The sequence below is a fragment of the Eutrema salsugineum genome, unplaced genomic scaffold (genome assembly GCF_000478725.1).
Source record: "Eutrema salsugineum unplaced genomic scaffold, Eutsalg1_0 scaffold_13, whole genome shotgun sequence".
Classification (NCBI taxonomy): Eukaryota; Viridiplantae; Streptophyta; class Magnoliopsida; order Brassicales; family Brassicaceae; genus Eutrema; species Eutrema salsugineum.
In genome coordinates this window covers 4,113,186-4,140,529 of record NW_006256885.1, presented here as the reverse complement: position 1 = coordinate 4,140,529, position 27,344 = coordinate 4,113,186, and the positions used below count along the sequence as shown (strand labels likewise).

Genomic DNA, 27,344 nt, shown 5'->3' with positions numbered 1-27,344 from the left:
TTTTCAAAGTTGAAAATATTCTTTAACAAAAAGCAAAAGAAAAAACTATGGGTTCGAATAATGTAAAACGGATCAGGAGGTGTGTGTGGCTGTTTTGAGATTCTGGACGTTAACAAAAAAAAAAAAAAGGTGCGCAACAATGTAAAGCACTAGAAATCTCTGTGAATACAAATAGGATGTCTCTTGAAAATTGAAATACTGATCTGATGGATGTGACTTAGAAATGATGTAATTAATTTGACTAATTAGAGGCAAGCATTTATTTGAGTTGGTACAACGTGTGTAAAATATGGTCCACCTTTCTCGTTTCTTTACATTTTCCATCCTTTTATAAACGAAGTGCTCTGAAGACAAAACTGGGGATATACTGTCTTTAAATTGACATTAAAAAAACACAAAACAAAAGAGACTGTCTTTTAATTTATGAATATTTAATTGTAAAATACTTTATATATACCAAAGAAATAAACATATGTGAGACAAAGACAAATTATAAATGTGTAAAAAATAAAATACCATTTTTTTAATATTTATATTTTAATAATTATCAAAATATATTTTAAATATCTCTATATATGAATACTTACAATAATTAAATACATATTTATTTTTATGGAGTCAAAAATATTTACGTAAACAGATATATATATATATATACTATAAATGGGTATAGTACTTTGTTTAGATGATTAAATCTATAAATATTTGTTATAACAAATTAAAAAATGAGCAAACATATAAATTACTCCAACGGCTTATTTAAGTTGTATATTTTGGAGTTTTACATACTTAAAAAATGTTAATTGATATAGGAAAATTAGAAGGAACATATTTGAAATCATTGATTCATCTTTAATAAATGTAACTATTTTCTTAAACACACATTGGCAAAGACAGAGGAGTTAATAAATTTTGATACATGGAAATCAACTACCAAAGATCGAGTACTATTACGCAAAACAACTTTATCTAATATTTTACTTTCTAATATTTTACTTTTGGGAATCTCATGGTCAGAAGTCAAAAACTCAAAAGTCCTACGAAAACGAGAAACACATCCTAGGAATATTACAGCAACTTTAATGGGAGAGATTCATGAAGGTTTTCAGCTTATTATTTAATTAGTTTTGAGCAAAAAGTGAGATTAAAAACTTATTTTAGAGACTTAGTAATTTAGGTGTGCAATGAAGAGTCCCAAATGGGTTTCCAAAACAAAAAAAATGGATGGAGGTAAAAAATAAAAAAACTCTCTCTATATTTTTAAGGAATACAAACACGCCACGTGTCGGAAGAAATGAGTGAAAACGTCTCTAAATAGAAGACGTTTCGGGCAAATAGGAGACGCTGCATGATTAAAAAAATATTAAGTTTCTGAAAAAACGATTTGAAAACCGCGTTAAATGCTCTTAGTGCTCGAAAAATTATGCATGGTTATAACTTATGACGTTGAGAAAAATGAAGAAGAGATTCTTATAATAAAATACAATAAAGTAATCGAAACTAAAAATCACATGAAATGGGTCGATTTGTTTGTTTCCTTATTTTTTTTTATTTTTTTTTAAAATCTGTTTTTTTTTTCTTCTGGTGGTGCGATTATCTCAATAACAAAAGCATGACATATGACATCTGAAACGTAAAGCTTTTTTTCCCACACCCACCCGGCCATCTATTTCCACGTCATCAATTTGTTACCTTCTGTGGCGATTATATGGGTCCCACGTCTTCGACTGCCACGTGTGAATATCACTCCCACTAGGAATTACACGTGTCGAGTTATCATTGGAAAACTAACCAGTAATTGTGGCCATACCAAATTAATTAAAAAACTGACCCAATTTTGTTACAGCCTACAAAATGAAATTAGAAATTCTTCAAACTTTTGTTCATTTTGCGATATACTTACATCGTTATAGTTATTTATTATAGCAAGATACATCGATTATTGGAATTGATGTGGTATTGTAATTTGTCATCAACTAACGAAGAAAGCGATACATATCTTGCTATTTTTTAGACTTTAAATAATATATATTTTTGTCACCAAAGGAAAAAAAAAAGTAGCAAGATATATCGTTTTCGACGTTAATTGCAGCCTCCTCTTCGTTGTCGTAGTTCGTCCGTGTCGAGCCTATATATAAACGCAGAGAAAATATTAATTTTTAATTATATGGTTAATTATAGTTATTGATCTCGCCAGAAATGACTAATGTACCCTCATGCGATTTGGTTAATCTAGTAATTACACAGGCTCGACATGATTAGTCAGGCTTTGTATATGTGTCGCATTGTCGCCACATTTAGATCCTTTAGTGTAACCAAAACACATAATCGGCTGAAATATGGGGAATTTTACTACCTTTTTTTTAATTATCTCTCATTAACAGCATTTATGTGATTCAAAATTATTTCGGTAACTAAAGCTTAAACGTGTACGCAGTAATGTAAAGTTATCTCGGTTACTAGGTATAGTAATTTTGAAAATTATTTTGCGTTTGTGTTAAGACAATTGGGTAGTAATATCGTATTTTTGCATGATTGTATCAACGTTACTTTTTCATACTTCTTAACTATCACTCTATCCCGTTCTTTTACTAATTAATATATGCAGATACATACATGATGTAATAGTTAATATTAATGCTCTATAAAAAAAAAGAATCATTAGCAGTATTACTAGTTAACAATAATTTTACGTGAATCTCCGAGGGTGTATATAATAATAACAGAGGATTAAAACCCACAAATTGGCGTTTTATGCGGCCATTTAAAAGAATGATAACGCCGACTCTGTGAAGCATTTTTCAGTACCACCTTCCTTCCCCACAACAAAAAAAAAAAAAAGAGAGAGAATAATCTCAGAGTAACATGAGCTTCTCCTCCTACAATCCGAGAAACTACCAACAAATCGTCCGATCACGGTGCTAGATTTTAAGAACAACGGAGAGGAAACAGCAGCTTTGTATAAATGGAAAGCACCGATTCTTCCGGTGGTCCTCCGCCACCTCAGCCTAACCTTCCTCCGGGATTCCGGTTTCACCCAACCGACGAAGAGCTCGTCGTTCACTACCTCAAACGCAAAGCCGCCTCCGCTCCTTTACCCGTCGCCATCATCGCCGAAGTTGATCTCTATAAATTCGATCCTTGGGAACTTCCCGGTACGCACCATCTCATCATCATCATCATCCAAGTTTTTCACCTCTTCTTTTCTTTGATTTATTGTTACTTTTGTAAGATTATTTTTTTTCAAAATTTCCAGAGATCATTTCTCTCTGTGTGACGTTTGATTATTATTATATTTTTTTTGAATTTTGATTTCTGGATTTTTTTTGGTTCCTTGTTGTTGCAGCAAAGGCTTCGTTTGGAGAACAGGAATGGTACTTCTTCAGTCCAAGAGATCGGAAGTATCCAAACGGAGCAAGGCCAAACAGAGCAGCGACGTCGGGATACTGGAAAGCGACCGGTACAGATAAACCGGTGCTTACCTCCGAAGGTAACCAAAAGGTCGGCGTGAAGAAGGCTCTCGTCTTCTACAGTGGCAAACCTCCAAAAGGCGTGAAAAGCGATTGGATCATGCATGAGTATCGTCTCATCGACAACAAACCAAACAACAGACCTCCTGGCTGCGATTTCGGCAACAAGAAAAACTCCCTCCGAGTAATTTTCTACTTTACCCAGAATGATCTTCGTTTTGATTTCGTTTGTTGATTTATTGATTTTTATTGGTAATTTTTTGGTTATGTAGCTTGATGATTGGGTTCTATGTCGAATCTACAAGAAGAACAACGCAGGTCGACATGTGGATAACGATAAGGATCACGATATGATCGATTACATCTTCAGAAAAATTCCTCCGTCGATTTCAATGGCGGCTGCTACTACCGGACTCCACCACAATGTCTCCAGATCAATGAATTTCTTCCCGGGAAAATTCTCCTCCGGTGGTTACGGTATTTTCTCCGACGGCGATCCCGGTTTGTACGACGCCGGTATGATCAACAGCATCGGTACCGATCATAACCACGGTTCCGGTTCTAACGGCAATACTAACGCCGTCGGTTTGAATCCGGCTTCGTCGTCTGAGCCGATGATGATGGCGAACCTGAAACGAGCTCTTCCGGCGTCGTATTGGCCTGTACCGGAGGAAGAGCAGGATGTATCTCCGAGCAAACGGTTTCACGGCGGTGGCGGCGGAGGAGGAGGAGACTGTTCCAACATGTCTTCTTCGATGATGGAGGAGACTCATCCGCCATTGATGCAACAGCAAGGTGGTGTTTTAGGAGACGGGTTATTCAGAACGACGTCGTACCAGTTACCTGGTTTAAATTGGTACTCTTCTTAAACCGATATTTGTTCCGCCACCGGTATGAAAGCTTTTCCCGTGACAGTGAAGAATCTCGGACTTACGAATTTTCCAATTGGTGGGGTCATTTATTTGCATTATATATAATTCGAGATTTGTGTATATGTTTTGGGTTAATTTATTGGTCATTTGGAGATTTGACCATAGGGGTTAGAGGAAAGGAGGTTTAGAGAGGCGAAGAAGTGAGGCAAAACATATAGAAGAAACATAGGAGTAAAAAAAATATACTGTTTTCTTTATTTAAATTTCGAAATGTATAAATTACATACTTAGATGTTTATATATATATAGATTGTATAGATGCATATAGTCTTTTCCATTATATTTTTGAATTTGCATTCTCGTGTAAAAGAAATGATTAAAAAAATGAAAGAAAAAAAACTAGTTGTGTAGCTAGCTGTGTATTTTTTTTTCTTCACCTAGATATTTGCTCAATATCAAAGTTATTTTTGGAATGAGATGTTGCTTTATGAAATTTTGGATGAGAAATACTACCAAGTACTAATCCATATTCTAAAGCCTGGAGCTTTTTTTATGAAAAAAAAAAAGCATTAGAGCCAAGGTTTGATTTGAATAAAAAAATTACCATCGAAAACTCAAAATTTAAACGATACATTTAAAAGGTTTGTATGATTTAATCAAAAATTTGTAGTTTGGAAATTTCAGTTTCTCTAAAAATATAACTATTATTAATAAAAAGTTAGTAATTTTTTAAATTAGTCGTAAATCGTCGCTTAGCTTAACTATCTTCGGACTGAGTCTGATTAGACGTAAGTCATTTTCTTTTGCTCAATAGGTTTTACGACGTTAAGCCATTATATGAAAAGCATTAGATGCTTATTAATCACTAAGTTAAAGTTACATATTAAAGATTCATAACTATTTTATTCGGCCAGTCTTATTACTAAAACCATGGTCTAATATTAAAATTGTATATTTACCACACAAAAAATGAAAAATCAGTTTATTAAAAAAAATAAACCTCCGTAATTATACATTATTTTCTATTATAATTCACGTCTTGGATTTGAAATGATATCATGTTATACTTACGATATCAATCGAAAAGTGGAATATATATATAGACCTATATCTATTATGCCAAGCCATGACTTGCTTTATATCCAATTTTTTTTTTTTTTTTTGAATCGACGCAGTGGCCATTTGTGTATGTAAACATTATAATATATAGACATTATATTATTAAAAATAGTGAAAACCAATCTTCTATAGAAACATCCTGAACTGATCAAAAGTAATGATAAGCATCGGCTACATTGTGTAGATAAGAAATTTCAATAATTGCTTGTAAAGCTATAAATATAATATCGCATTATATTATGTTACATATACGAGGCCATCTCACGTTGATTGTGATTTTTGTTCTTATTTTCTAAAAAAAAAATCATGTACCATTAAATTCATACCAAACGAATCCTCGATTTGTAAGAAACTATTTTTGTATTGCCAACCCATAATCTTTTGGAAGCAAGATCCAAACAAATTCGCAACTGGACTAACAAAAAATAAAGAAGAAGATATTTCTTGTTTAAAACGTGAAATATTACGTTTGTTCTATGTTTACAATCTAGTAAATTAGTAAAAAATTATTTGTTAATTCTATTAAGTTAGTAATCATAACATACTGCTAAAGTTACACTTTCATTTAAGCAAAAACGCTTTTATAACGTCTAAAGATTAATGTAATAAACACAATATATAAATTAAGATAGCCATTAGCTATACATATTTATCTTACCTCAAACTGTAGTTATTTTTTACTCAATCATAATTAATAATATGATTTGAACAAACAACCCCCTGATTAAGAGTGTTTCCAGATATGTTCAGGTGCGGGTGTCATTTTCTGCACACAACTTTTGATTTTTGGCAATCTGCTCAGAACTTAGATTCCCATTAACCATAGGTCGATCATGCAATTACAAGCATACAAAATAAATCACATTTTTGGGGGAAATTTTTTATTTTTTTTTCTTGACAGAAAGCCGAGAAAGGTCGTGAACTCGTGATCGATGAAAGATTTTGCTTTTGAATGTTTTTTGTTGTTAAAAATATTTATAGACGCTAAGTGGTAGAGAGTATAATTCGGTACATGTACACCATTGGAAAACTGATGGTCAAATTTGCCCAAGATATATACATGCAGGCACACTGTCTTTTGCAGATCTTTTGAGTTTTGAGGCTCAAGGCATTCGAAAACTTCAGATGTAATAACTATACAATATTATGTAAGGTAATTGTCTTAAAGGATCAAAAACCTCCACTGAAGTTGAAATCGGAATTGACTTATAAAGTTTAGTTCGTCAAGAACGTTGGATCCCGGATGATCGGGGCCTAGTTCAGGTTTATCTGCCACGTGAAAATCACTTAGAAGATGTGTTATCACTGTGATTCTGACATATATAGCCAGCGAACCTAATGCATGTTATGTGGGCTGGTGCATGCATCTTCTAGGTTCGACGAGTCAGAGCAATGTTGTCTTTCATACAACTCAAAGTATACGTCTCATGTGGTCTTGAAGTGTTTGATGGTTTCCTGTGCCAAACGGGAGAAAACATCTTCCGAGTGCTAATTAAACGGAAAGACCATGGGAAGGAGATACAATCAAATCTTTTGCCTATATGTCGTAAGTTGAATCGTCAATGAACAAAATTAATTTATGTATGGTTCTAGTGAGGTTCAATCCTGAGCGGCCAATATTCTTATTTAGTAAACAATATAATTAAACAGTCAACTTGAAAGTATTTGTGTCAATTCGAGATTTTTATTTAGAAAAATATATTTTCGCAAGAAATACATACAACTATACAAGCATATATTGTAGGATTATTACGACTATTGAGTCGGGTCTTATCGGTCCAAAAGGTGATAACAAAAATTATGTATGTTTTTATGTTCAAAAAAGAATCGTAATAGTTAAAAGATCGCAGTTTTTTTTATATAGAATTAGTCGTCCACGTACAGAAATTAATTTTATAATCAAGAAATTGTGTGTTTGAGAAAAAGAGATTGGAAAAAGGCATACGATGTATGCATAAAAAAGCACTAGAAAAATATGGCCAGCAATGGACCATAGGCTTCTACATCAGCAAAAGGAATCATTATCTTTAAACCACGAAATTAAAAACTCCTTTAATTACATTCTATTCTGGATAATAAGTACAAACCACCTTTCAGAAGTTTTGACATCATTAGCATTATTTTTGGAAAACATCTGCCATATTTTTTCACACCCATTCGTTTTTTACTTTTTTTTTCTTTTAATTATCCTTCATGCTCATTTAATTCCTTGAAATTTCTTCCTGGTAATAATTAATTTGTTCCACAGGAAACAATGCGCATGTAATATATCTTGTACGTTGTTTCACATCAGATAGAATTTTAAAGAAAAACGATTGTGGAAGAAAAATTTGGTATACATAGAATTAGCAAACTAGATAACAAAAAGTGATTGAAATGAAAAAAATTAAAAAGATGGATCAGTAAGAGGCAAGGAAAATGCATAACGAAGATCGACGACAGCTATGTACAGAAAAGCAAAACAGCCGTTACATATGCGGAGAGGTTAACCCAAAACCAGTAATACAATTTATTATAATGGATTGTACACTAAGATAAATTATTCCACTAGAAGAAAATACACCTGAGATTACTTTGAAAACATTTGTAAACAACACACACAAAAAAACGTGAAACAAAAGAGAACTAAAGTGGCAGCACTATAATACGAGTGCACTTGATTTAACTCGTAAACACAATTATGTTATTTTATTACTGCCACATACAAAAACACACATATATATGTGGATTAGAAGTTTTCTACGTGGATTAATTTGAGATTTAATTTATAAATTACCAAAAAAGTAAGGAGAAAATATTAATGAAGGTAAATAAGGGTTGGTTGGTGAAGAGGTAATGAAAGGATGAAATAGGGACAGATCGGGGAATATGAACTAACGCTGTCTTCAACTCTCTATTGGCTACATGACGATCTTTTGATTACGATAGGAGTAAATTTTTAGAAACCCTCCAAAATATATTTAATAGAATCATTTATTATTGTAGAAGGATAAGAAAACACTTTTTTTAGCAAAAAACAATAAAACTTTTTTTTCTTCATAATTTCGGTTATATTTTTGAGTCCTCATTACAACAAGATGGGATTCATGGACGCCTTGCAGCAAGACATATGAATCCCAAATAATATTTTCGAATATTTTAGTATCTATATCTTTTGATATTTTTTTCTTGGGTTAAATATAGTTTTCAGCTATGCAAATAATACTTCTTCAAATTTTCTTCTTTCAAATGGACGAATTGTTAACGGGATAAAATAAAAAAATTTCGTTTGTATTCGATTTTGTCACAAATACATTTAGGTTTGCAGTTTTAGATACACAAGTACATTCCACTTTAGCAAAATTAATGACCCACAAAATGGTACCATTGGAGAAAAAAAAGAAGAAGAAGAGAGATCCATAGATCCAAGGCAAAAGCCCATTTTGTACCCAGTATGATACAAAATGACAATACCAATTATTAAAATTGCATGGACCTCACAAAATTTCTAGTTCTTCTCAATATGGTCTAAAATAGATTGGACCCGAAAAAAAAAAATTGTAAATAGTTTTGGCCTTTGTGTAAGCAACAAGTAAGGAGTAAATAATAAAGTTAGTAGAGAGTTTGGCAGAAAGCATATGCATGTTTCATTTTGTTCTTCACTGAATAATAATAAAATAATACCGCATTGAATTTTCTCATTTTATTCTTCATAAGAGTCGCGTTGACCCGTAGGTGAAGTGTGGATTTGGTCGAACATTCAAACTTTGACAAATTGAGCATTCAGAAATTGAAAATTAGACCAACCTCTCCATCACAGAAAGTCTGTAACCAAGTCAATGGTGTTCTCCATTTCCACATAAATATAAAAAGACACAAGAATTTCATTCACTCTCTCACAGCCATTTCATAAAAACAACAGCTTTTTTGTTTGTTTATTGCAAAATTCCAAGAAAGATCTGTAGATAATAATCAGAAAAACTAATGCAGGTTGTGAGAAGAATCCCATCAGGAGAAGGCGTAGAGATGCGTGAACGATCCGAGACGAACCGGGTCAGACGGAGGAGTCATGGGTCGGGTCTTAGAGTTCGAGTGGCTTGTACGTGTTCGGGACGGCCTGGTTCAACGAAGTGTGTACGGCACGGGTTTATGGTGCCAAGCGATGACAAGCTTACGCGGAAGGCGAGCGATGGAAGCAGAGAAGTCTTGCGGAGAGCTTTGACGCCTCCGATCCGGCGGATGAATCTCCGGTGGTTAAACTTCCGGCCAACTCCTAGCCGACTCTGTAGAATGTCTTCCGTTTGATTTATAAAATTGGATACTTAAAGCTGAGAACTTTTTTGTTTTTGTTTGAATGTAAATAAAATTGAGATCTTTTTGTTATGGTCATGTTGGAAATCGAATAAGATTCAGACCCAATCGCAGATATTCATGGAACGAACCCTTCCGATAATAGAAACTTGTACTCTGTTTATAGAACAAGAAAGTGTTTAGAACATTTTGGAGGCAAAGAAAGAAGAAGAATCAATTGGATGAGTTGTTATGAGTAGGCAAAATAAGGCGATCTTGGCCTTCAATTAGTTTTGCAGATTTGATGATATCTCCCGTCTTGATCTGCCCAAGAATATCTCTTCCTGCTGTTGTGTATCCGAAAACCGAGAACTGCCCTTCGTCAAAGGACAAACCTCCTAAGCCAGACTGCAGAAAAAAAAGAAAACTTCAATATCAAAAGCAAGCTCCTTTAGTTTCCAAAATGGGATCAAGCCTAAGGACGTTTTGGAGTAGGCTTTACGTTTCTTTTATCGTATAGGTAGATGAAGAATTGGTAAGGAGAAGAGTATTCATCTGAGTTTTCGCTGTGCGCCATTGCAACAGCTCCATAAACTGATAGAGGAAGAACTGGCAACTCCCCATCCTTTCAATGTCAAAATGCAAGAAAAAAAAGAAGAAGCAAAGTCAGCTTTTCCGGCTTTTGATTTGGAAATAGAAGCTGTCTTACTTATACCTGGACACTTAATGGGGTTCTGTAGAGAGGTTCGAACTGTCCAGAAGGCATTACTTCCAATGGAACACTAACACTCTCCACCTTACCACTTCCATCCTCTGTGATAACAGCTTGGTTCACCGTATTGAGCTTGGCTCCATCATATGCACCGCTAGTTACCTGAAAAACACGAGAGCAACAGTTTGTGGTGCCACACATTTTTAAGATTTAAGAGTACAGTCTCATAGGTTCAGGATGTTTATAGCCAACAAAGGTTGAAGTTAGAGTAAACTACCTTACCAGTTTTGCGAAATTCCCTGCTGTTAGTGGTGCTGAAAATCCATCGATGACCACCTGATGAATCCATTATATAAGCAAAAGCATTGTCTCGTGAAAGAACAGCTAGAGAGATTATGGAGTAAATAACCAGTACAGTTGCTTAAGCAAGATCAGATTTAACTTTGGTACCTGGATTGTAGCACTCTTTCTTTGATCACCCCCCGATTCAGCTTGAAATGTCGAACCATCACCTTTCTCAATGGTGATTTCCACAGTTCCTCTTCCAGCTAACCTAAAGTTCCACATAAGATCTGTTTCAATTACAGCTCTTAAGAGGAATATAACTCAGAGAGACAGAAAATATGTCTAACCTGGGATAATTTAAGTATTGCTGAGGAAGCAAAAATGACAATCCAGGTGCCTGCAACAACAATTTTCAAAGTCAGGAACTAGATCTTGTGCTAATGCGTTTCAATCCTACCCAGAAGAATTGCATCTACTTGTAATAACTCCAGCTCCGCAACGGTGTCTAGTGATGATGCCAGGCCAATGGACACTTTATCAGGATCTTGATTCTTTATTGATTTTATAAGTGCTTGAAGTCCACCCTATCAATCACAGGAAGATAAGGTTTATTACCCGCTTATCAAATGAATCTAAGATAATATATAACCGCCTAGTGCAATGAGTTGCAAAGTAAGAGAAATTTTCAATTGAACACCACCAGACCATCTTTCAGTTCACCAGACATTAATGAAACTGTTTCAGGGATTACAATCCATCAGCTTGAGAACAGAGTTTCAGTTTAATTTCGAAGTACCTTGCCATCAACCAGAGATGTATACAGTTCTGAGCCCTTGTCTTTCAAGTCTGCTGGAATACTAGCCAATATCGAATCCTTATCGTCAATTGCCACCTGAAACAATTTCAATAAGGAACTCAATCTTCTACTTCACGTAAGACAAGTCGAGAACCAATCCAAGAGACTCTCAAAACATTTGAAACAAGATCGATCAAGTCAAGTAGCATATATAGAGAATACCAAGAGTAACGAAGTTTACCTTTAGAGCTTTCTTTACATTGCTCTCCATGGTACCATAAGGCTTTCTTTGGGGAATTCTGAGAAGATATGATATATCTTCCAATGAAGCCTAAGAACCGACACATAATACTGTCAGAAACTAAATCCACCACAAACAAACCAGTCTTAAGACAGTGACATGCCTGTATAGTCTTCATGTTTGGATTAGCAGGAATAGCCCGTCTTAGAGCAAGTTCCCCACTTCTTGGAACTTTAGTGTCTGGAGAGTAAAGAACAGCCTCCGCAGAGTCCAGACCAAGTAAGGGCAACGGAGACCAAACTTGAACAAATATCAGGATCGTTGCAACAAATTTCTCGAGACTTTTTGATCCAGCTTCAAAAGGGTTCAACTTCAAATCAATTGAAGAATTGCAGGAAGGTATAAGTTCCTGCACTGTTGAAAACAAGTTTTCAGAAGAAAATTGCGATTTTTTTTCACCAACCCAGAAATTGTAGATCGAGTTTTGAGCTAAATGCTAGATAATCTATTAAACCCTAATGTGACACTTTTCTAGAGCATTGTTCACATGGCAAAGATAGTTTGAGAACTTTAAACCCGACCTTAGCGCCACAATTCCTGGATGTAGAATGCAAACGCATGCGGAAATCTCCGGGAACAGTTCGACTGAAGGGTAATTTGGGTTTTAGGAAGAGTAAGCTGCGATTAAGAGGCGAAGGGTGGAGTGATAAAATCCGGTGAGTGACGACGGTGGAGGAAGACAAAGAGGAAGCCATTGATGGAGACATACAAGTGATGGAGAGAAGGATAGGGAAGGAGAAAGATGATGAGCTTCTTTTTTGTTGGCGCGCCTCATCTTCCAGCCGCTTATGTGGATATATGTGAATGGATACACGTGGCGTTCTGTGAAAGTTTAGAAAACGCAATGGTGTTCTACTTCTTATTAATCAAACAACTCGACGTTTTGAGAATTCGTTTATGCATTGCCTGATTTTACGGAAATGTTAAAAAAATAAATATGGAACAGATATATATCACATCGACGTGAAAATGAAAAAGACAGGTCATTTAATGTTACAACGATATTTACAAGACGACGACATTCTTGAAATTCACTCAACATTCAACATGGTCGATTTTTTTTTTTTCTGTTCTATCGTAAACTGATTCGTTAGCTACTTCTCTCCATGACGTTAACAGACCAGCGTCTGAAACGCTAACGCAATAATAAGAGACTATCGCTGAATAGATTGTTTGATGATAGTACTATCGTTTATATAAATACAATATCAAAACGTAAACTCAGCGATTAGCCTCTTCAACAAAGGATCTGGTTCCGCTTGGCCTCCCCAGACGCTACATACATTTGATATTTTCTAGTTTTTAGACTCGTAATTAAAGTATATAACAATTATATCGTCTCGAACCTCCAGACTTGGACAACGTGTGCCGTTTTCTATATAAACGAACCGACACAACATCCGTTTTAAAAAAAGCCACGTCATCATCTCCAATCGAGGCGGACTTCACGGGGTCCGGCGACGAGTTCACTGGGTTTCCGGAAAGTCACGATGTGGCTTCCGGCCATAAACGCCGTGACTCGCTCGGAGACTCGGATATCCTCCATCTTCAGCTCCTGAAGACGCCGCACGTACTCCGGCACGTGCAACAGATCCCAAACCACACACAAGCCTCCAGGCTTCACAACCCTCACGATCTCACCAAGCACCCTCATCCTCTCCGCCGCCGCCTCCACCGACTTCTGCCCGTGCTCTTTCCCCACCGTGTGTACGAACACCGACGACACCACCACGTCGAAATAGTTATCCCCAAACGGCAACGTCCTCACATCTCCCTCTCTACAAGTCACATACTCTTGCACACCTGAGAAACGATATATTAAAACCTTTTCATTCGATTGAATTTCAGTTTAATTTATATATAAGGAAAAATTTGGAATCTGAATTTTGGGGAAGTGTACCTTCAAGTTTGGCGGTGCGGAGAGTGGAGAGAGTGGTGCGTTTGGAGCGGTCTAACCCGACGACCCGACCCGAGCTACCGGTTTTCTTGAGCTGTGTGGCGACGGCATTGAGGAGGATGCCGCGGCCGCAGCCGAGATCGAGCGCCGTCTTGACACAGGACCAGTCGCCGACGGAACTGACCATGCGCTGAGCCATCTCGTACTGGAGAGGAACGTCGGAGTAGACGAAATTAGCGGCGGCGAAGAGGAGACAGACGGCGGAGAGAGCCGTGACGGCGCCGGTGAAACCAGCTGCTAGTCTGGCGGCGCCGGAGAGAAAGAAGGAATCGAGGAAGAGGCAAATCTGGTCGAAGTAGATGAGGAAGAGAACAGAGAGGAGGGAGAAGAAGAAGGCATGGAAGAGGAGGAAGACGAGCGTCTGCCATTGTTCAATCCCGTATATCGCGTAGATCTGAGTCCAGTCTCTGTTCCCGGCGGTTTTACCCATTTTTATATGATTTCTCGATTTCCGATCACACGGTTCGAGGTAAATCTGAGACGACAATAACAAAAAATCCCGATCTATCAGCTCGTCACATTTGAAATTCGAATTCGAAGCTCACGAGAACGAAGATATAACTAACAAGTAAAGTAGAAGCAAGTACCAGGAGTAGCAGAGGATCAAAGACGGTGAAAACAAGCTGTTTTCTTCGGGAAACAAACAGATCTCGAGAGCTTGAATCTGAGTGACTTTCAAATAACGGAATCTAGCAATTCCAGTGGCGAGTGAGCTGAAATTAGATCAAGGACGATGAAGAAGAAGAAGAAAGAGATATGGTGTAGGGTAAGTGGAAGAGTATCGTCACAGGATCAAGGTGAGAGAGTGAACTTATGAAGAAGAAGAAAAAATGGCAAAAAAGGAATTATGGAAAAGGGAAATTTTCCAACTTTTGGTCTTTTACCATGTTCACGCGCTTTCTTTTCACTTCTGTGCTTGTCGGTTTCTGCATTTTCAAACCACTGGGTTTACATTTTGAATTAAAAAAAACCCGCTAAGTCGCTAGATTTTTAATTTGTAGGTTCCTAACAGAAAGTCATTATGAGATAATCCCTTTTCTAATCTTTTATTTATCTTATTATATACCTTCTGAGTATTTAATAGTAAATACTGTATACCTAGTTTCATTTTCCTTTTTTTCCTTATTGTAGATGTAGTTTAGGGATGCGCTATCCACAATGGTCATGAGGTATAAATAATATCTCATGCGAGTTAGTTCATGATGTTGTCAGTCAATAATCATTGAACTTATATCATTACTTATTTACTTATTAAGCAATATACACAACAAAAGAACAAGCTTTGTAAGATTTTGCCGAGTTACAGTAAATTTTATAATTTTAAATATTGTGAACAATAGTTTTGATTCATCAGTAATTAATTTTGAAAATTACTATATCTGTCGTTTATAGGGTTCTGTAGACCATATATTTGTATGGGTTTAATAGACTATAATAGCATGCAAACGTCCATATAATATATAATCTATCAAATGAATATTATTCATGAAACCTAAGACTACAAAACAATTATATGCAGTTTCTTACTAACTATATATAATTGTAAGCGATATATGTATTGAATTATAATTTTTTGTTATTTATAGAGTAAAGGAAAACTACTATCAACTAAGTCAAAAATGTTTGCTTGATTGTTTTGTAGTTTCATTGGGTATACTAACCCATCACTAGCTAGTGAATAGACTTAACTTATGAAATTTATATACTTTATTAGATCCTATATTCGATCACCGAGTCGTAAATTTTGAATTTCTTAAAAAGAATTACAGGCCATGGTTAACAAAATAAAAAATTAGAGACCATGTGTAAGTCTTTTCAAAGAAGAAACGCGTTCTCGAGGGGGTTAAGATGAGAATTCAGAAAAGAGACAAAATTTAGAGTATTTATGCATCTTCACGATAAATATTGTTTTTATATATAAATATCTCACTCTAACAACAAACAAAATTTTGTAACAATTCCGACAGATGTACATATAAAATTTTGATAGCCCGTAGATCTAACAATCAGAGACGACGTGAAATTGAAATCCTAGTAGATACGTTTGTTAGCATGCATGCACTGTGTTCTGTGTTCTAAGATTCGAGATCACCTCCACTATTTTTTTACGACAAAAAAAAAAAATAACATAAAAATATTTTAATTTGAAACATAACACATCAAATTTCAAATTCTAAAGATACGAAGAGGTGACATTGTCACTTGTCAGGCTGTTCGCGATCTTACAAAGGAGAGAACATCCATTGCGTAAGATTGCTTGAATCAAATTATCACCAGTGGTAAGTTCAATCAGTAAACAGCAGCCGTACATCTGGCACTCTCTCCACTTACCAGGTCGACACGTGTTATCTTTGTCAATATTTTGGATTCTCCGCTAATCGTGCGTGTTTACGTGAAAAAAGAACCCTCGTAAAACATAATTATCCCCCAGAAAGCAACTAGATTCTTTTTCCATTTTCTGCTTTTCGAATTATACCCCTTTTATTAAAAAAAAAGAAAGTTAAAAAACACACAAATCCGATATTTTTGTAATGGCAATTGGAATGATATTAACTCCTATATATTTATTATCGATAACCTCTGATAATCGCCGAAATTACGGACAGAAATAAATTTATAACCGGGCCATCAGGGCTAAACCAAGATTACCCAAACTGGGAACCGAACTCAAATATAGGTCCCTCCCAAACTTTAGAGTACAGTATGTTTTCTTTTCTTTTATTTGTTAACTTTGGATGTAATATTATCGACTACGCGCTGTCTTAAAGGGATACAATACAAATTAAAGATATAATCATTGATGTTTATTTTTAATCATACTTCCCGCTGATTATAGAATATGTATTATGCAAAAGACCGGAGAAAATTAAAGTTTTAAGGATTTTGGGGTCCAATGGTTTGACGAATAGTAGTAAGAAAACGTAAAATGCGTATGGGAAACAGAAGGGAGCATTACCCCACCGGCTTTATTAATTGCTCTTTTTTGAATAACAAAACACTAAAGTCTAAAGTTTTACATTCCTACTTGCTACACCATTCTCTTTTGACAAACACACACACCCAAAAAGGCAAATATTTCCGGAAATATGCGTCTTTATGCATAGACTTTTTTCCTCTGGTTTTATTTGATTAATTTCATTTTGAAAATATGAATCTTATAGAATTTTGAGCTATATATTTGAAATTCGAATTGATAGCTATTGAGTTCTGGACTACATACGCAAAAGACTAAACGTTGATTTTTCTTTTAATAAATAATCATGTGTTGAGGATCTGAGGCTAAAAATCAAAATTATACTCTGATGTTTTGTCTCGTCTCTATTGAATTATAATTTTCATAAAATGGTTGTTATATCAAAGAGAGATTACTCGACTTCAAAAAATGCAATAGATTATTCTTTTTTCCTTTTTGGCATATGCAATATATTAATCTAAACATCGATTTTAATATATGAAAAAAAAAATATACATGAAAGTTGTTGTCCAACAAAAAATGGATTGTGCTAAGGACCTTTTTACGTACTGTTATTATCACTCACTCGGACCAGTGAACACTAAGAAACTTTAACTAAACGAAATATTGTCAGCAAATACGAAATATAATCAGCAAATACGAGATCTGAAAGAAGGTAGACTTGACCTATTAAAGTTTGCTTAATTAGATTCATCACATTCAGATTTGTTATAAGATCCGTTTAGTTTATAGAATTTGATAGGAGTTAGGACTGATAAGATCCATAAAATGAAAGTTTGCTTTTTTTTTTTTATAAGTTGGACCGTTTGCTTTTGTCTTATCGATTTTTGTTGTGAGAAAATTCACTTTGGTTTAAATTTCACAATTAGTTATGGCGATTTGTTAAAAGAGTGTAAGAGACAAAACATAAAGAAAAAAAAAAATATATATATAGCAATACTTAAGTCATATTACAAAAGGACATGAAAAGTAGGTAAGTTATGTTATATGCGTTTTTCTTTCTTATGTTGTATAATCTTGTTTTCGCAAAACAGGGTGCAGGCTACATCGAATATTTCAAATCTTATAACAATTAACAGAAATTCAAGTTACTTTTTGTGAAAGTTATTTATAGAGAGAAAATAGTTCAGCTGTGTGTGGGGACTAATCCTATGGTGAAATACTAAGATTTGTTAAGAATTAATATATTATTAAATGAAGTGTCGGTGTTCTGTGTTCACATATGCGGGAAGCCTCATATCCAAACATGACCATTGGGTCCATGACCATTTCCTACACATAACCAGCCAGGTGAAGTTATTTTCTTATATCTTCTCAAATGTCAAATAACATTTCTTTTGGTTTGTATCACCATTCTCTGTGTAACATTATCACGGAGGAAATTTTTTTTATTTTCTGATATGGATAACGATTTCCAAAATTGTATTCTGTCATATCTCAGCATTTTTACATCAATTTTATTTTGTTTTGTGATATTTAAGATCCCATGCATTTTTATTTAAAATGTTTACTAAAAGAAAGACTTCTTATTCCAAAGAGTATAGGAAACATCAATTATAAATTCAGGACTAGCTAAATCATATTTATCTTATGCCAAAAGAAGACGGTAACCTGTGGACCTGTGGTGTTTTTCTTTGCTCAACAATAGGTTATGTTAAAGCGTGGGAGATTATGGAATTAAATTAAAATGCAGGGGAGATATAATTAGGTTTTATGTGTAAAATAATATTCGTCAAAAGTCAAAGAACAGCAGTAGAAAGAATCTAAAAGGTCTTTGAGAATAGTTTACGAAGTAGTAACCTGATTAGTTGGTAGACGCACGCAGAGCGACCTACCACGTCGTTGACTTGTAACTCTACTTTCAATTTTGCTTGTTTAATTTGTCCCGTTTGTATTTAGTTTATCATCAATACCTAACACTTTCTTGTCTTAACGGCAATATTATCCATTAGTTAAATACATGTGACCATTTTGTTTTGATTAATTGTGCATAAAAGTACACAATTACCTGTCAGTTGTGACCATTTTTCTTGTATTCTTTGGAAGAAAATAATGAAGTTATGTAGAATACAACTATACAAGTGACCATTTTATTTTGATCAATCGTGCAATTAAGTGCACAATTAGTCTCCCCATAATTACAATGTAGAGCAGAGCGGACAAAAAAAAGTGACATTACATTTTTGTTCCATCTTTTCTTTATGCTCAGTCCGTTTAACTCTGAACGATGTAAATCTTCATAACCTTAAAATTACAATGTGAGTGATTTCTTGAAAAACTTGTTATTTCCTTTTAACTGCAAAACTCAGAGCCGTCGCCAGGGACAAAAAAAAAAAAAATCTTAAAAATTTAAGACTTTGGGCTTACAGTAAGCTAGTCGAATTGTATATACAGACTTTTAAAGAGTGCAAGTTGGATATGTTTTAGGCCCATTTCTATGTGGAGCGTTAAATATCAAGAAATTCGAATGTGAAGAAATTGGAAATTCAAGGTGGAGATTGGAGAATGGGATATTTCTCATGACCCATATTCCCGTTAACCGTTAGGGAGCAAACAAAATGACAAACTCAACCCCCAACTACACTTATCAACGTGCCAGAAATCCACTGATTCATCAATGACATATTTTGCCTTCACGTAACAACAGATGTATGTAATTTTTTTAATCTCGAACGTCACAACGATAAAGTATTATATTAAAACTGAATTTTATATATATAGAGAATTCATTTCTCTTTGAAAATATGAATTAATATAAAATTGAAATAATGAAAAATATATAATTGAAATAAGAGCATATTATAAAATATCAAGAATGAAGAATTCGGTTAGAAGTTGGGGGTTGTACGTGTGTACGCACGTCAAAAAAATCTTTCAAATATCATAGTCTCTATATAATATAATGTTCCGAAGCATATTCTTAATTACTAAATTTCTAGACCAAACACGTGTGCATCACTGAAGCAATATCACGTACATTTCCAACCTAACTGCATCTTCAAGAAACACCACAATCCTGTGTGATTACAAGATTATTATTCTTTCCACTGCCTTTTGATTTCTGAATTTGGAGAAGGATTGAGAAATGGTGTGTTTCTGTTTCTTGGTGGACCAGAAGAAGAAGATGAAAGCAAGCAAACCGGCGGCTGGAATCTGTTCCCGGTGCCGACGTGGTGCAAGAGTCGCCGACATGAAGACTTCGACGAGGTTTTGTCTAATACCTATTTATTGCAGATCTTGGAGAGCCATCGTCTGCAGCTTTTGCGGCTCCGTTCTTAAATCCTACCGTTGATATTCTACTTTACATATGCTTTTATATTTCTTTTCTGAATTTTAGTTTCGCGGATATTAGTGGCCTAATATTTACAATAGGCTTATTCCGTCGTCTACTATCATAAAAAGAGAATTTTCAAATCGTATTTTGTGAAATGGCGGAATATATCTCGGAAATTATATTTTTTTACCAATCATCAAATTTTGATGGAAACGCTATTTTCTTTATACAATTCTAACTAATTTGCATTTAGAGAAGACTAATGATAAAAGAAAAGGAAGTCCGCCATATTGCAAATTAAGTTACTCTTACTTAATACTACGGTTATAATCTACACTTCAACAAATATTTTGCACTTCAATAAATTTAAAAATGTTATCAATATATCAGCACAAGTATAGAGAATAAACCATATACATATGCGTACAAAAACTGAATTTGGTTTTTGTTCCTTTTTTTTTTTAATATCTCTAGTAGTACTAGGATATCCTGATCACCACATATACACAAAATTGAAGGCCCACACAAATACACGTATATTCTTTTCTTATACTTAACAAAAACCCGAGTAAGTTTCACACCAACCATTAGATAATACATATTCCCAAATGTAAGGATCAGGCTTGAATACAGATATGACATTACTAAAAGTTTTAGTCTAAAACTATTCTTTTCTAAGTGATTGAGCCATAAACGCAATGTAAATAAGAAAAGCGTTTTTACTCTTGAATAATTGATCAAGACATGTAGCATACTACTCGTTTTAAACTAGTATCGTTATTGTGTCACTTCCTGAGTTAAAATCTAATATACTACGTGTTATTGATAACAATAAAAACTATTGAACAATTTCGCGATAACAAAAAAAACTATTGAATGACTTTTCGTTCACCTTTTTTTAGATCCTTGATTAAGAAAATGAGGAGAAAATGAGGATAAGAGAAACCCAACACACACATGTTTAAGGAAGCAGTTGCATTTTTGGGCTTTACCTTCCTCTCTTTCCGGCCTAATCAGTTGAAATCTTGTATTCAGTCTTTTTTTTTTAAAAAAAACATGTATTTTACTGTCTTTATCACGAATAATGTGCACTTTCTATTTTTACCCTATACATCTTATATTTATTAATTTGCTTCAAGTTTCAAAGAAATCATTTCAAAATTTCTTGGATCTTTTCATCTCTGATTGTACGACGTCAATTCGAATGTGAATTTCTATAAGAAGACCCAATTCATCTAAAGCCATTCATATGGGTGAAAGTGGTAAGCAATAAAAATCAATATGCTGAAATCATATCAAATCAATCTTCTCATGTACTATGTATATCGATTCCCAAATCTTAAACGCTATTGGTGGACATGAAGTTGGGTCCAATGGACCAAAAAAAAATCTAAATATTTTTCCAGCGTGTGACATAAGTAAGATCTGTGTACAAAAAAAGGCAAGTCTAGTCTTTCTCCATCGTGTCTTGAGGGGCAAAATGTAAGGACCAAATTAGTTTGGACATGGTCAATAATCATTTTCAAAAATGTTGTAGTTAATGAAGATGTCTATATAAATCAACTCTTCTCTGTTACTTCTCTTTACGTATCTAGTCTTTACGAATTTTACAATACATAATTACAAACATTCAGTTACATAATGGCTAAACACTTGTACTTTATATTGATGACCGTGCTTTTATTTCTCAGTGTGTCCAAAATCTGGTGGGAAACTGCTAATAAAACGCGAGGTGAGTAACAAATTTTAGCCACTAAATTTGTAACCTCGATTTAAACTATCATTCATTCTTGTATTGTGTATTCAAGTCTTTGGTGTGTATAAGCTCTTTTGTTTGCTCGCTCTAGTTTACAGGACAAAAGAGTGGCTCGATAGACTTTTTAAATCAGGAACTGCGTTACTTCGTATCGGGTTCGATGAAGATCAAGAGTACTTTGAATCTTATTTTCTGCTATAGTCTATTACGCCAAGTTCACATGTATTATATATGGTTTTCCCAAAGGCTATACGTTTTTAACAAAAATATAACATTTATATGTAATCAAACTATAATCGCAGAAACGGGACATTTGTCGGGAGATTCAAGTTGGGTTGATAAGCTAGCGAATAAAAGCACAGGCTGCCCAGCCAAGAAGCCCTACTCTAAGCCTAGCGTACTTTAAACACATTTTCTGTATCCTACGCCGTTCACATTTTGTATTCTCTGTTTAATTATGCTTTACTAAGATACTAATATGCATGAAACTATATCTTAGTATCCGACGACTATCCGCATAATAAAAAAAATTTATACTTTTTATATTTTAAAAAAGGCTCGATTACAGAGACTAAGCGTCCGCTAAACACTCGTGCTTTCCTTTTATAGCATGTTGCCCATTTGTCGGACAATGTTTTATTATTGTTAACGCAAACTTATTTAATAACAAGTAGAATTATAAATAATTTATACTTCGTATTATTGATCATTTAAATTGTATAGTTTTCGAGAAGAATAATAAGCTATTAATGTTTTACTTTTCATCGGAAATGATAAATATATTTTTTGTAAGTAACAAGTACATTCATCATAATTCCACTTTTTTCTATTAGAACTATTTTCATGGAAAAACTAAAAAATATCACTATAACTTTGTTTTTAAACATAAACTTTATTAATTTGTACAGCTTATAAGCAGCTGATAAAACTGAATCAATATACTTCATCAAAATAATCTATTTCTATATTTGCCTTTTGTTCTCTCCTACTAATAATTAAATTATTAATTGCCTGAATTTATTCCGGTAAAAATTGATTTATTAACCTCCTTCATGCTTCCCAACAAAACAATCTCCTGATTCTGACAATAATAATAAAAAGGCGTTTTCGGTTAAATAAACTCATATTACGCTGCTTAGTGGGAACAATGGAACATATTTGTAAATTAATTTAGATTTGGTCGTCCATTTTATCAAAATTATACCTCCCTTGATTTTCTGGACGATACGGATTGTGAATGTAGAAGGGATTTAGAACATAATTATGACTTTGGAGGCTTATAATATTTTATTAAGTAACCGAAAACATAAGCAAGAGAATCATGGATAGGATAACGACCTAACGTATAAGAAACATGAGACAGGTCACAATCACTATAAAAGTTTTCCGATCAAAACTCGAGTAGACGCACATGAAATTATATTAGACATTTTTAAATATATTATAATGAAAGCATAATATATTTTGGGAAGTGAGTTTCAATTAAACATTCCAAGTTGAATGGCATTATTCCAAATAGCAAACGGTGGATAGTTTCCAAGTTCAATGGCAGGTTTCCTACTCATTTTTCATGAGGAAAAAAAACACAAACATCGTATGCTATAGGTAAATCGAGGCTTTAAGTGGTTGAAGCACTCCGATTTTTGATGCGATCTATGACCATATAAGTACACTAATTAGCTCCGTCGGTTAGAAATATATTGTTTTAGTGTTATTGAATCCGAATTTGAGTATAAATTTATATGTATATATGATCAGTCGTAGGTATGGTGTATATGCATTGTAATCCTGTTATAAATATTATCAAAGACTGGTACTATGCATAAACTATGAACTAAAGATCTATATATAGTTTCATGGTTAACAAAAATTTCGTTTTAGATGAAATTTTTGTGGTTTAAATATTTTTGTTTAGATATAAATTATAATACATGATTTTTTGAATATGACATGTGTCCGTTTTAGATGTAAAACCAGCCATTGTTCAAGCTTAAAACCTGTACCAACTAGTTTTTTTTTGTTCAAAGTACCAACGAGTTTAATATATATAAAAACCATTTTTACAGGCCTTGTTCGTAGGAACATTGTTTTTTTCATCGTGGTGTTATAAACCCACGTATGGTCAATTGGCGTGTTTTCTCTATAGTCTCAGGTTCGATTCTACTGTTTGCAAACTGCATGTGGACCACTTGGTCACTTGAGCTTTGATTCGGGTACTTTACATGTGGTGGATATACAAAAAAGAAAAAATCCTTACCAAGAGTCAAGAGATTAATTTGTTCACCCTCAAAATTAGTTGGACACTTCGAAGTGAATTCGGTGAAACCGGAATACTCAATGTTAAATTTATAAGGAAAAAAATTGGTGCCAAATGAATATGTCGTTTGTGAGTCATTGAAACCATTGAGATTAAACAAGAAATATGGGAATATTGGCTCAATATCTCTCTCTTTATGTGGTTGGATTTCATATAATTTCACGTGGCCCAACCTGTTGCTGTTCATCAATCAATCAAAGTTTGTAGACAAGAGTGAACCCACACACACTCACACACATACACACGGTCGATCTTCTTTTCTATTCTCGTGTCCCTACATTTCTAAACCCCATCATTACTTCTTGTGTTTTATTGGTACGATGAGTTAAAGATAGTTAACAATAACCTAACAATGCGGGTGTAAAATGAGTTTGAACCTTTCCGAAACTAGTTTGCTTCGCTCGAAGTCATTGGTTCGACTCTAACATTGGAGATACGTATATTACATGAAGAACCCTAACTTAATAGTACTGTAATACATTGTTATCGTCTTAGTAGTCTGAAATGAGATCTAGCAACTGCAACTCGCAAATATACATATATATATATATATGTATACATATCAAGGAAATATCAAACCACAATTTAAAAGCTATATATTTATAATAAGATAATTATGATTTAACATAATTTGAACCTGAACCCAAAAATAAATAATACTAAATCAATCGGTTATCAGATACAGTTTTACTTTATTTACTTTATTTTTTCCTAATCCAAAACTAAATCGTACTATATCTGCTGTATACTCTCTCCATGTGACATTAAGGCAGTGACCAATCAAAATCATTGCTGAAATATCTTATTATTAAGCTAAATGTTGCTAATTTAGTAGTTAAAAAGGATGCCAAGAGAGATAACTAGCATATCCCAAAATGGTAGGATTTCATGTAATATTCCTATACTCTTATTAGAAAAAGCGAACAAATAGGCTAAACTTTATACTTATTCACACTATTAAATAACAAAATAGCATTAACTTATTAGAAAAAAGCATACCGTAGATGTGATTTACTAGTTAGAACAAGAATCTTTACAAAAGGAAAACACATGGGATGTTAGGAGAAGAAGATTCGGATTCTAATAATCCAACGGTCAGAGAAAAATCAAAAGAAAATTTCACAACCGTAGGATCTGTTCCCTTAACCACCTTGTAATGCCGGTCTTTTATTAATTTCGTAGAAAATTAAAAGATAGAAAAAAAAACAGCACCAAACTTATGTCTCTCATGTGACCGACCACCGCATCCTCAGTTGACCTGTCTTTGCCCCCACTTTGTCTCCCCACACAAACTGAAAGAAGAAGACTTTAGATATCAAACGACTCCACGTGTCGATTACTGATTGGTTTTCATCGCTTTTATCGTGTGGACCAACGAAGCAACATATAAAAAGCACGACGCGTTACGTAGTACCATTGCTACAATAAGAGAAGTGTGTGTGAGACGAAAGTTATCATATTTCATATAATTATATCGAATAATAAAGAGAAAAAAAGTTCAGAAGAAATGGAGAAAGATGGACTCGAGCTTGAGATAACGGAGCTGAGATTGGGTCTTCCGGGGAGAGATGTGGCGGAGAAGCTGATGAAGAAAAGAGCTTTCACGGAGATGATCATGACGTCTTCTGGTAGTAATAGTGATCAATGTGAAAGCGGCGTCGTTTCATCAGGTGGTGACGTGGAGAAGGTTGCTAGTGATTCTCCGGCGGCGAAAAGTCAGGTGGTGGGGTGGCCGCCGGTTTGCTCTTACCGGAAGAAAAACAGCTGTAAGGAAACTTCGACGACGAAAGTGGGATTAGGGTATGTGAAAGTGAGCATGGATGGTGTGCCTTACTTGAGGAAGATGGATCTTGGTTCAAGCCAAGGTTACTATGATTTAGCCTTTGCTCTCGATAAGCTCTTCGGTTTCCGTGGCATCGGTTAGTAAAATCAAATTTCTTTTCCTTTATCCGGTTAAAGTAGAGTGGTTAGATCATGTGAAAGAAAAAAATTAATTGATTGTACCAGAGATGGGATTAAGAATCGTTGTGTTTTGATGTTTTCTAAGTAATGCAAGAAATAATTAAGGAGCTAGCACATGTGGGAACGAAAACGTCTAGGTTAGTTAATTTAGTTAATAATGCTGTGTTAATTAGCGATGTTAAATACGTACTTAGTACGAGCGTTGAGATATTTTATTATCCATCACTGGAATTTCAGTTTTAGGTGGTTTAAGATTTGTCCTAAAATCTCTGATGATGAGTTTCGGCTTTTGATGATCTGGCTGGTTTAACTTTAGAACCGTTTCATATTGTCTGAAAACTTTGTAAAAAGGCAGAGTTCACTATTTGTTTTTTTTGTTAGACTTTTCTATTTTTGCAATATAATCAAACATACAATTAATGTTTACGTATGCATATATGTTTCAGGAGTGGCCTTGAAAGATGGTGATAACTGCGAATACGTTACCATATACGAAGACAAAGATGGAGATTGGATGCTCGCTGGAGATGTACCTTGGGGGTATGTTCATATCTTTTGACTTAGATTATATCTCATTATAAACTTATATATGTCACAGTTTTATATTTATATGGGATTGGATACTTTGATTTTGCAGAATGTTCATAGAGTCGTGCAAGAGGCTGAGGATTATGAAAAGATCGGATGCTACAGGTTTTGGGTTGCAGCCTAGAGGAGTAGACGAGTGATGATGACTTGAAGAAGAAGCAAGAAGCTGGTTAATTAATTTAACCTTTAAACTTGATCAAGATCCTTTAGAACATTTTTCCTATTCATGTTATATAAATATTTGTTATAGTACTATTCTGCAACAGAATTCAAGTTATGGTTTGTATGATTATTTTCAGAAAGACAGCTATATACATACACTACTTTGTTTCTTGAATGTTGAGTCAAGACATTATCATTTGTTTAAATTTTACCGTTATTGAGATCCTAGATCCATATACTCATTAGATTTTAAATTAAGTATCGTCTAAACTTTGTTTGTTTTAATAATTAAATATCATTTTAGATTTTCAATGTAAATTTTGATAGTAAATATCAAATGTAAAGTTGCAATAAAAATTTCTGATGAAAACTACAAATAGTCAACTTATAAAGTTGTAATAAAAATTCATAATATGTTTTTTTATCATAACCTTAAACATAAATTTAATGGTATATATAATGTATTCTCAATTCTAATGGAATATCTGATAATTATAGTCTAAATATTTATTAACTTTTATTCTCAATTC

At 34.1% G+C, this 27,344-nt stretch overlaps 6 protein-coding genes and 1 long non-coding RNA gene across 8 annotated transcripts; 5 read left to right on the top strand and 2 right to left on the bottom strand.

Annotated features, from left to right (window-relative positions):
- Positions 1-2,801: 2,801 nt before the first annotated feature.
- On the top strand, positions 2,802-4,749 carry LOC18023224 (NAC transcription factor 56). Its single transcript, XM_006406898.2, has 3 exons — positions 2,802-3,155; positions 3,347-3,654; positions 3,743-4,749. Exons 1-3 carry the CDS (start codon positions 2,966-2,968, stop codon positions 4,337-4,339), a joined length of 1,095 nt encoding a protein of 364 aa, XP_006406961.1. The 5' UTR covers positions 2,802-2,965; the 3' UTR covers positions 4,340-4,749.
- A 4,544-nt stretch (positions 4,750-9,293) lies between these two features.
- LOC18023223 lies at positions 9,294-9,870 on the top strand. The gene has a single exon (XM_006406897.2). It carries the CDS (start codon positions 9,425-9,427, stop codon positions 9,743-9,745), a length of 321 nt encoding a protein of 106 aa, XP_006406960.1. The 5' UTR covers positions 9,294-9,424; the 3' UTR covers positions 9,746-9,870.
- A 1-nt stretch (position 9,871) lies between these two features.
- On the bottom strand, positions 9,872-12,578 carry LOC18023222 (peptidyl-prolyl cis-trans isomerase CYP37, chloroplastic). 2 transcript variants are annotated; one of them, XM_024159852.1, is made up of 11 exons: positions 12,346-12,578; positions 11,928-12,178; positions 11,765-11,854; positions 11,524-11,619; positions 11,204-11,311; positions 11,075-11,124; positions 10,893-10,995; positions 10,725-10,778; positions 10,446-10,604; positions 10,233-10,355; positions 9,872-10,138 (listed from the first exon to the last, which is right to left on the bottom strand). In XM_024159852.1, the coding sequence occupies exons 2-11, from the start codon at positions 11,940-11,942 to the stop codon at positions 9,965-9,967; spliced, it is 972 nt and encodes a 323-aa protein (XP_024015620.1). In that variant the 5' UTR covers positions 11,943-12,178; positions 12,346-12,578; the 3' UTR covers positions 9,872-9,964. The 2 variants fall into 2 exon arrangements, with proteins under 2 accessions (XP_024015620.1, XP_006406959.1); XM_006406896.2 differs by having other exon boundaries at positions 11,928-12,173.
- A 374-nt stretch (positions 12,579-12,952) lies between these two features.
- Positions 12,953-14,602, bottom strand: LOC18025040. Its single transcript, XM_006406895.2, has 3 exons — positions 14,369-14,602; positions 13,725-14,256; positions 12,953-13,627 (listed from the first exon to the last, which is right to left on the bottom strand). Exons 2-3 carry the CDS (start codon positions 14,209-14,211, stop codon positions 13,248-13,250), a joined length of 867 nt encoding a protein of 288 aa, XP_006406958.1. The 5' UTR covers positions 14,212-14,256; positions 14,369-14,602; the 3' UTR covers positions 12,953-13,247.
- A 5,212-nt stretch (positions 14,603-19,814) lies between these two features.
- LOC18025039 lies at positions 19,815-20,047 on the top strand. Its single transcript, XM_006406894.2, has one exon. The coding sequence runs from the start codon at positions 19,841-19,843 to the stop codon at positions 20,045-20,047; it is 207 nt and encodes a 68-aa protein (XP_006406957.1). The 5' UTR covers positions 19,815-19,840.
- A 1,567-nt stretch (positions 20,048-21,614) lies between these two features.
- On the top strand, positions 21,615-22,340 carry LOC18025038. The gene is made up of 2 exons (XR_002900794.1): positions 21,615-21,761; positions 21,877-22,340. It is a non-coding gene; the product is annotated as an uncharacterized LOC18025038 (long non-coding RNA).
- A 3,186-nt stretch (positions 22,341-25,526) lies between these two features.
- On the top strand, positions 25,527-27,038 carry LOC18025037 (auxin-responsive protein IAA19). Its single transcript, XM_006406892.2, has 3 exons — positions 25,527-26,021; positions 26,511-26,604; positions 26,702-27,038. Exons 1-3 carry the CDS (start codon positions 25,610-25,612, stop codon positions 26,790-26,792), a joined length of 597 nt encoding a protein of 198 aa, XP_006406955.1. The 5' UTR covers positions 25,527-25,609; the 3' UTR covers positions 26,793-27,038.
- The last annotated feature ends 306 nt before the right edge of the window (positions 27,039-27,344 follow it).

What these genes read in the sequence shown, in the direction of transcription:
- LOC18023224 (XM_006406898.2), top strand. Translation starts at nt 2,966, where the DNA reads ATGGAAAGCACCGATTCTTCCGGTGGTCCTCCGCCACCTCAGCCTAAC. An exon ending in CGATCCTTGGGAACTTCCCG is followed by an intron (nt 3,156 to 3,346) that starts GTACGCACCATC and finishes TTGTTGTTGCAG; the next exon opens with CAAAGGCTTCGTTTGGAGAA. An exon ending in ACAAGAAAAACTCCCTCCGA is followed by an intron (nt 3,655 to 3,742) that starts GTAATTTTCTAC and finishes TTGGTTATGTAG; the next exon opens with CTTGATGATTGGGTTCTATG.
- LOC18023223 (XM_006406897.2), top strand. Translation starts at nt 9,425, where the DNA reads ATGCAGGTTGTGAGAAGAATCCCATCAGGAGAAGGCGTAGAGATGCGT.
- LOC18023222 (XM_006406896.2), bottom strand. Translation starts at nt 12,531, where the DNA reads ATGTCTCCATCAATGGCTTCCTCTTTGTCTTCCTCCACCGTCGTCACT. An exon ending in CCAGGAATTGTGGCGCTAAG is followed by an intron (nt 12,174 to 12,345) that starts GTCGGGTTTAAA and finishes TCAACAGTGCAG; the next exon opens with GAACTTATACCTTCCTGCAA. An exon ending in CATCTCTGGTTGATGGCAAG is followed by an intron (nt 11,312 to 11,523) that starts GTACTTCGAAAT and finishes TGTGATTGATAG; the next exon opens with GGTGGACTTCAAGCACTTAT.
- LOC18025040 (XM_006406895.2), bottom strand. Translation starts at nt 14,211, where the DNA reads ATGGGTAAAACCGCCGGGAACAGAGACTGGACTCAGATCTACGCGATA. An exon ending in CCGCACCGCCAAACTTGAAG is followed by an intron (nt 13,628 to 13,724) that starts GTACACTTCCCC and finishes ATCGTTTCTCAG; the next exon opens with GTGTGCAAGAGTATGTGACT.
- LOC18025039 (XM_006406894.2), top strand. Translation starts at nt 19,841, where the DNA reads ATGGTGTGTTTCTGTTTCTTGGTGGACCAGAAGAAGAAGATGAAAGCA.
- LOC18025037 (XM_006406892.2), top strand. Translation starts at nt 25,610, where the DNA reads ATGGAGAAAGATGGACTCGAGCTTGAGATAACGGAGCTGAGATTGGGT. An exon ending in CTTCGGTTTCCGTGGCATCG is followed by an intron (nt 26,022 to 26,510) that starts GTTAGTAAAATC and finishes TATATGTTTCAG; the next exon opens with GAGTGGCCTTGAAAGATGGT. An exon ending in GCTGGAGATGTACCTTGGGG is followed by an intron (nt 26,605 to 26,701) that starts GTATGTTCATAT and finishes TTGATTTTGCAG; the next exon opens with AATGTTCATAGAGTCGTGCA.